The sequence below is a fragment of the Buceros rhinoceros genome, unplaced genomic scaffold (assembly GCF_000710305.1).
Source record: "Buceros rhinoceros silvestris isolate BGI_N320 unplaced genomic scaffold, ASM71030v1 scaffold10559, whole genome shotgun sequence".
NCBI lineage: Eukaryota > Metazoa > Chordata > Aves > Bucerotiformes > Bucerotidae > Buceros > Buceros rhinoceros.
Genome location: NW_010432154.1, coordinates 13958 through 22435, shown reverse-complemented (window position 1 = coordinate 22435; position 8478 = coordinate 13958). Strand labels below are relative to the sequence as shown.

At 49.6% G+C, this 8478-nt stretch overlaps 1 protein-coding gene across 1 annotated transcript; it reads right to left on the bottom strand.

The window, feature by feature from the left end:
- Window positions 1-5132: 5132 nt before the first annotated feature.
- SPINK4 (serine peptidase inhibitor, Kazal type 4) lies at window positions 5133-8225 on the bottom strand. Its single transcript, XM_010143667.1, has 5 exons — window positions 8168-8225; window positions 7047-7081; window positions 6631-6737; window positions 6187-6206; window positions 5133-5173 (listed from the first exon to the last, which is right to left on the bottom strand). Exons 1-5 carry the CDS (start codon window positions 8223-8225, stop codon window positions 5133-5135), a joined length of 261 nt encoding a protein of 86 aa, XP_010141969.1.
- Window positions 8226-8478: the final 253 nt, after the last annotated feature.

Below are 8478 nucleotides of genomic sequence, written 5' to 3'. Positions count from 1 at the left end.
TTTTTGTTTTCTTTTTTTTTTTTTTTTTTTTTTTTTAATATACAGACTTTGCTATTTGCAAGTTCTCTCTCCAGAACTTCCCTAGAAGTTCCACAGTTTGAAATTTCATGCATGTGGGTTTCTTAGGATGTAACCTGGGGGTCCCATGGTCATCTCTGTTGCCTTTCTGCTTATCCTTTGAGTTACCACTTCGCTCTAGGACTCCTGACCTGTGTCCACTGCAGATTACATGGTACCTCCAGAGAGGTGGGGCAGGTTTAACACCCCCAAAAGAAGCAACAAGGTGGTGGCAGCAGAGCAGATATGCAAAGGCTCAGATATGGAAGGGTGGGCCAGGAGCATGGATGTCATAAAGAGATGTGAGCCTTCCAAGTCGTTCACAGGGGAGCTTCTTGTAGCTCAGTCACAAGTGAAGGCAAGGTGTCCCATGCTGGTGAGAGTGTCCCTGTTGCAGCATTGTGTGACATTGTGTTGCAGCCTTGTGCAGACATCTTGAAAACTGTATCTTGCAGGATGCTCTACCATGCGAAGACAGTGCTTAGGGACACCTTGAATACTGTGTTTAGTTTTGGGCCCCTCACTACAAGAAGGACATTGGGGTGCTGGAGTGTGTACAAAGAACGGCAACAAAGCTGGTGGAGGGCCTAGAGCACAAGTGTTATAACGATCTGTTGAAGGGACTGGGTTTGTTTAGTCTGGAGAAAAGGAGGCTGAGGGGAGATCTTGTCGCTCTCTATGACTGCCTGAAAGGAGGTTGTAGTGAAGTGTGAGTTGGTTTCTTCTCCCAAGTAACAAATGATAGGATGAGCGGAAACAGCCTCACGTTCCACCAGGGAAGGTTTAGGCTGGATATGAGGAAAAATTTCATCACCAAAAGGGTTGTCAAGCACTAGAACAGGCTTCCCAGGGAAGAGGTGGAATCACCATCCCTGGATGAATTTAAAAGACATGTAGATGTGGTGCCTAATGGACATAGTTTAGTGGTGGACTTGGCATTGCTGGGTTAACAGTTTGACTTGATGATCCTAAGGGTCTTTTCCAACCTATATGATTCTATTCTATGGTTTTATTTGCCTGGCCATAGGGGGACATCATCTCTGGAAGCCCTCTTACAAAGAGCTTGACATATTCTGGGCTGCTTGCAGATGATACAAAACATGGAAGCATGGATGGAAAGCCCCGGGTGTTTCAGTGTTCTATGGGAACTGGGTGTGTGCTCCAGCTGTGGTTAACTCAGCTTCTCACACGCCCCATCTGCTCAGTCACCCCAAAGCCTGGTGAGGACTGATAAATGACTGCTGACTCAGCAAACTATTGCTGTATGACACTGAGGAGCTGGTACTGTGAATGTTTCTCTATTCCAGACATCTTCTAGCTGGGTAGAAACCAATAGATTTGCAAAGAATATTTGTAAAAGAAAGAGTCACTGTGCCCTCAGAGTCTTTTGAGGTGCTTAATGGAAGCAGAATGGAATCTGTAGAGATTTTTCTCTTGTGTATGAATAATGCTAAATCCCAAGGAAGTGATTTTATTCTCCCAGGGGAAGGCTCTAGTGGTGGATAACAGAAATTACGGACTCGACCACCTACTTTTGAGTTGTCTCTGCTCTCAAGTGGAGGGACTGAGAGGCAGAGACTTACCCACAGTGCCATGGATATTTTCGAGCCCAGTGTTGTCAACCTGTACCCCACCAGAAAAACAGCAGACAGTTCTCCAGCAGAACTCTCTAGCATGTGACGCCAAAGTTGCAACCCCTTTGATATGGATGAATTTGTACAAGTAGGTTAAGCTTTCTGGCCAGTCTTGGTTGCATGAACTGTTGCAGCTGGACACTTTACACTGTACCAGATGCTGCTTCCCTCCCCTTTCTCTCTGCATTTTGGTTCAGCTAGCCCTGGGCCACTTTCATGGATGCATCCAGTTTCCTAGGTGAGGACTGGAGGATCTCAGCCAGGTGTCCGGTAACCTGAGCACCTATAGGGTCACAGACTCCTCAAGTGTTGACAGGCTCACACATCTTTCACTAACCAAAAGCCTAGGCTTAACAAACCAAAAGCTTTGTCCAAGGGACAGCTAGACCTAGAGCTGGATCCTGCTGCCAGACCTATCTCCTGGCTCTGCAGGGACTGCTGTCACTGCAGACATTAGACTTTGGATGTATGTATAAGTCAAAGCTCTTTACAAGCTGCAATGGTCTCTCTGTGTACCCCTGTCTGGTATTGCTACTGCAAGGAAATATCCAGAGATCTGCCTATCCCTTCCTGCAGTCATGTCTGCAGCCCTGAACTCCAGGTTAGCTGGGGATCAGAGTGGGCAGCTGGGCGGGGGGGGCTATGCCGCTGTTGCTCTAGCACGGTATCAGGACACAGAAGCAATCTTCAGGCTTGTCTTTCACTCCTTGACTTGAGGCACGTTTAGGGGCAACTTGCCTGTTTGCAAAAGGCTTCTCTGGGAGCAGGACTACCAGTAGCTCTGTATGATGAACTGTGGTGTTTGTGAAATAAGGTAATCCTTTCCTCCCCCTGCCTTGACGGAACTATGAAAAGGTGGGAAACGGATAAATTCAACAGGCAAATCTGTATGCAAAGGTGCAAATCCATATGCATATCCCCCACTAGTGCATTGCAAACATCTTTCTGTTCACCTGCTGGCTCCTGAGTCTCGCCTGACCTTGCCAGACACAGGTCTGCCAGGCTTCAGAGTCAGCCTCTCTGCACCAGGCTGGATCCAGCCTTCCTGCACTGGCTCCTGAGGTCTGCAGTGGTGTTAAATCACTCTCTTCACCTGCCGTTGGTCTATCACTTGCTCTTGAGTCATGTGAAATAAACGGGAAAATCCATCACTCCCCTGGAAGGATGGGTATCTCTTCGCTGTTTGTAAAGTCAACGCTGACCCTGTCCTGAGGCTGCCTGTGCTTTGACTTGTGGATCTGGCCCGCAACTGTGTACTTTAGCTCTGCACTTGCTGAATAAACACTGCACGTTGTGCTGGAGGCATGTGGTTTCCCTCTTCAGAAGAGTCTCCGAATAGTCTGAGTTGTTTTTTCCTAGCCTCTGCAAATAAATAGATATGGCTCTCAGGGGACACACAGAGTGACGGGCTGCAGCCACGCTGCCTGCATGGCTCAAGCCACTGTGTGGGGCTGAGATGCCAGCGTTCACCTCACCCTGAAGGAAGGATGAGTCCCATTCGTACACCATGCTCTGCTGGGTGCAACCTTCCCCTCAGCCCTGTCAGAGAGCTGGGACAGAGCTGCCCTAGTACATCCTGCCTGTGGCTAGGTTGGCAGCAGCAGGAGCAGAAAACCTTGGGGGGAAGATGAGAAATGTGTTTGTGTTTTTCTCCATGGAAGTGTTCTGGAGGGACAAAACCAAAGCCCTTCCCTATAGTGAAGGGGAGACACCATCTGAAGGTCTGCACAGAAGGACTGGCAAGAAAAAAGAACCACACGAAGCCAGACTCCCACCTCTCCCTCACTTCCTGACTAGTGGAAGGGAGCAAACAGCTTGCAGAGCCCTGGGACAAATGAGCAGATGGTGTGATAGCAGCAGCTGTGGACAGGCAAGCAAGCTGTGTTCCCTCCTCTGCAGAAGTGGGAAGGGTCTGGGGAGGTAAAACAGGGATGATGAAAGCTCTGGACAACTCTGAGCAGCAACTAGCCAGGCTAGAACTTTTCAACCTAGGGAAGAACTTTTAATGAGAGAAAAGCTTTTAATGACAGTAGCTGCCTCTGGGCCAGAAAACAGTGGATGCTGGGTCCCCACCTGATGAAGCATGACTGTTTCATGCTTCTTAATACTATTTTCAGCTGCAACATTAAATCTATATACAACGGTTTTGTTGTGCATTGTGGAGCTGTGGTGTCCCACCAGTTGGTTGCAGGAAGGTGCAGAACTGGAAGAGGTGTGTGGGGGATGGAATATATGACCACCTGGCCAAGCACAGTAGCCATGACTCCAAGAGTAGCAGGGTGATCACTGACCTTAGCAAACTCGCTTGACCATTTGATGCACACCAGACCCTTACCCAGATGCCTGCAAATGAGTCGTGTGAGTATAGCAGCAAGTCAGAGCAGCACAATCCCCTGTGGTTGAGCATAGACCTGTCATTGGAGGGTTTCACGTAACACTGAAACACTTTTCAAAGCTGATCAGAAATCTCAACCAGTCATTTTGTAGAAATACAACATCTGGTGCAGGACTGAACTGAATTCAGGAGGCAAACCCTGGATTAGCTAGTGTCCTCTGCCACTGTGAGCAAAGGGAGCTCCTTGCATACCCGTGCTGTACAACTTTGTTACAGGTATTTTGGGGAAGGTAATTTGTGTCCCATCTGGTAGAAGTGGGAGACAAAAGAGCAGAGGACTGTTGATGTATTCTTACACTGTTATCTTGATTGGAGCGTGCTCTGCCACAGACCTAGAGATGGCCCTAATGCTAGGAACAACCTATCCCTGAAATTTGGCAACCATCTGGGAATCTCCAGCTCCTGGAGAGCATTGCTGGGTAATTAGTTCAGTTTGGAGGTTGCTTTCAAGTGCTGGAGCAGAGGTCTGGGGTCCCTTGTACTCAGGTCTCCACTTGGGCTCTTTCCACGCTCCCATGTGTTATATGGACTGATTCCTGTTGTGAAAGGGTCTTGTATAAAAAACTGAATAATGTCTGAGAAGTGCAGATGTTACTATTTTCAATTTATGTCTTCTCTGGAAGCAGTGGTATTTACTACGGAGTCAGAGCGGTGTCTTCTCCCATGCTGAAGAGACTTTAATTTCCCTTTGCTAAAATTGCTTCCTAAAGCTGTGTGTGTTCAGCACCTTCTTCACTGGGATCTGTGTGTTTCTTGCTAATCCTATGTGGTCTTTCTTACAGGAATATGGATGAAATAATACTCTCAGTGCAGAGCCTTGGTTTGTGATGTCAATTTGAAATGAATGTTTTGACTGTATGCTTTTAGTAGCCCTTTGTGGGAACGGGCTTGTGTTTTCCCTCAGCCTTGCATAAAAACATGCTGTGGAAATCAGATTGCGCAGTCATTTTATTATTCACCATTGCTTACTTAAATGTGCGATCAGCACAGAGTACACAGGATCAATTAATCACCTGTTTCGAGGCTCAGGAAAACTACCAGAAAGCTCAGATATGTTGACACTCCCCATCTTTCAAAATCCGGATGTCTTGCCTGGTTTTCCTAGAATAATGTAGGAAGGAAAGAGTAAGAGCTCAAAAACCAAAACCAAAAAACAAAACAAAAAAAATCCCTCAGAGTCATACTTTGGCTCCCGTCCAGCCCATGGAACAGAGCTGACTGTTATAAAATTAGCTTGTTCATTTTCCTGTCTAAAACGATGAGGTGACTGCAAGCCATCCTGACCTGCAGATGTCCCTTCCCTGGAAATGCAGCACTGGTTGTGGGTCTCCAGCCCAACTCGCTCACAGCAGAGCTGTCTTGTCCCTGGTGTGAGGTTATGGTGGTCATGGCTCTGTCTGAGCCCTGGCCACTACCCTCCAAGGATGGAGACAACTGTACCCCCTGCACTTGTGTGGTGCACCACCCTTTCGGGAAGGGGTTTCCCCCTGTGTCCAACCTATACCCTCTGGGGCTGCTGCTTGTGGCTGTTGCCTCACGTTGCATCACCTGCCACCCAGAAGGCTGTGGCTTCATCCCATTTGCAAACATAGACCACTGCTAGATGCCTCCCAAGTGTCCCAGACTATCTGGACACAGCTACTCCCCACTCATTGCAGCTTGCATTGACTGGTAAGGTCATTCCTCTCTTCCTGCAACCCAGCAAACAGTTTGTGTTATTTCCTGCACAAGTGCACTGCTGACCTTTGTTCAGCCTGATTTTCAACCTCGGTGCTTTTCTAGCAGGAAATCCTGCTAGAAGTCACGAGGTCCCTTTTGCCCTAGTCCTCAAGTTTGTAGTGGTACCTTAGGTTTGAAGTTCTGCTAAAATAGCCGTGAGGCACACAACTGGGTATCTGCATTCACAGAGTCTCTCTGAAGTACTTAGTGGTGCTATTTGACTGTCCAGACTAGATACCTAGTAGAGATTTTTGCCCATCTAACTTCAACTCTCCCTTCTCTAATCATAGGCAGCCCAGATGGTGGAATCTTCTCCCGTCCTCTACAGAGTGTCTAGTTTGTTGCCAGTTGGCAGCCAGTTGTATTGGAGGGTCCTCTGACCATGGACTCCTGACCTCACCCTTTGGATCTGCTGATCATGCAGCCACAGGGTGGTCTGATGTAACAAGCTGATCCAATGGATGAATATTCAGATCTTCTGCGGGATTAGTCCCCTGCCAACACAAAGAGCTAAATCCCTCAGCCTCCAGCTGCACAGTAGTCACTAAACATGGTGACAAGGCTGGGGCAGGATCCTGCTGGCAAGGGCTGGGGGGCATGCCTGCATCTATCCATGGGCACTGCCAGCAAAGAAAGGTGAAGCTCATAGGCTCCACAGCCCAGCTCCTGGCTCAGTCAGCAGCAGGAACATGTGTGTTTCCCATCTGCTCTGGCTTTTCCCAGGCACAGGGGAGCCTGAATGACAATATTTCACAAGTGACCAATTTCAAAGGGCTAAAATTAGACCCCTGGAGGTCTTTGCCAAGGGCATGATCTTACATTTGCTGCACACAGAGCTGGCATTCATTAGCGTAGGTGGTCCCATCAGTCCCACAGACAGGCAAGTACAGGAGGGGGCAGGCCTGCAGCTCGACCATGTCTCCACACACTGGCTGGAAAGGAGAAACCACAGCACACATTTCAGTGCCAGCAGCACCCATCTCTTCCTCCCACAGCATCTGGGCAGGAGCAAGTACCACTGGCAACCTGGTTCCCTCTGCCCCGGACTGTGCACAGGGAGTGGAAAAGCAGGGAGCAGGGGCCACTGCATCCCCCAGTGGGACTCACAGCCTGGGCTTTGATGCAGGTTTGATGCTGGTGCACCTGTACCCATGGGGCTGGGGATGATTCCTCTCTCCCAGGCACACCGGGCACAAAATCCCAGATCCAACCCTGAACAAGGAAAACCAAAAGGCTCTTACCCTTCTCAGGCCATTCTCTTCATTCAGCTCTGCCCCTGAAACAGGACAGAGACTTGTGAGCATGGCACCGGTGGCAGGAGCACAAGGCATTGACAGAGGATCACATCCAAACCAAAGGGAAGACAGGGCTCTGCAGGGCCCACTCTGGACCTGGATCAGCTATGTGGGATTTGTGAGGGGGGCTCAGTTTGCTGAACACCCTTCTTCGTTTCCCAGCAGCCCAGGAAGACAGGGCTCTGCAGGGCCCACTCTGGACCTGGATCAGCTATGTGGGATTTGTGAGGGGGATCAGTTTGCTGTACACCACTCTTCGCTTCCCAGCAGCACAGTGCACAGCCTCCATCCACAGCTAAGCTGTCAGAGACAAAGCTGGGAATGCCTGTTCCCATCCTCTAATCCTTCTCCTAACAGCCCTCCCTCCCAGTCTCTGGACCAGGAGCTCCACAGAGCATCCAATGCATCCCAGGAAATGTGAACCCCTGTGATGCTGCACAGGGGCATGGGGTATCCTCAGAGGGTTGAGACTGGATGACATTGCATAGCCAAATAATGGCCATCCCCAGGGAGAGATGTATCCGGTGGGTTCCTTTTCTGCAATCAGGCAGAGCAGTAGCAACAGTTCACACCCTGTCTGTGCAGTGCACAAATGTCCTGGCAGCATGAGGGCTCGCACACAGGCTACTGCAGGACCACCATGACATGCACCTAGATAGGACTGGTTTTCCAGAGCTCTCAAACAGCTGCTTCCCACATGAATATCCCGAGCACATAATGCTCTTGCAAAGACTTGCAGGTCTTCATGGAGGCAGAAACAACACAAGCTGGCACCGCAGTGTATATGCTGCCCCAGATCCTGGTTCTTGTTCACTTTGTGTGCTGTCCCCTATCCTATCCCTCTCCCAAGTGCAATACAGCTGATGAACACTGTGTCATCAAACAGGCACAGTGTGTTTGCTCCAGTCCTTCTTTCCCACCATGCTGCCATCATGTCTGCTCGTGCTCCTTACCTCCTCTCCAGACCAGAGTGTCTGGGTCTCTCTAACCTTCCACCCATTTTTGGTCTTGCTGTGGTTCCCAACCCAGAACCCAAGAGCCGGCTGCTGGCCGCAGAGTGGGCTTACCGCCAGAAGCAATGAGAGTCACCAGTGCCGCCACCACCACCATCTCCCTCACAGGCATGGTCCGTTCAGGCTGATGTGCTCATGCACCTCGCTCCGCTCATGGCTGCCTTTATAGCAGAGGGAACAGGCTTATCTCAGCAGTGCTGGGAAAAGCAGCATTTTGAGCAGCATTTGATCTGCGCTGGGAACAACTGGGCTGTGCACCCAGAAGGATCACTTGGGCACTCTCATGCAACTGATAAGTTATGTCAGTGCCACTTGTCAGCTCCAGGTGTTTGTACTGGAGGCTGCTTTACAATCCCTTTGCACTG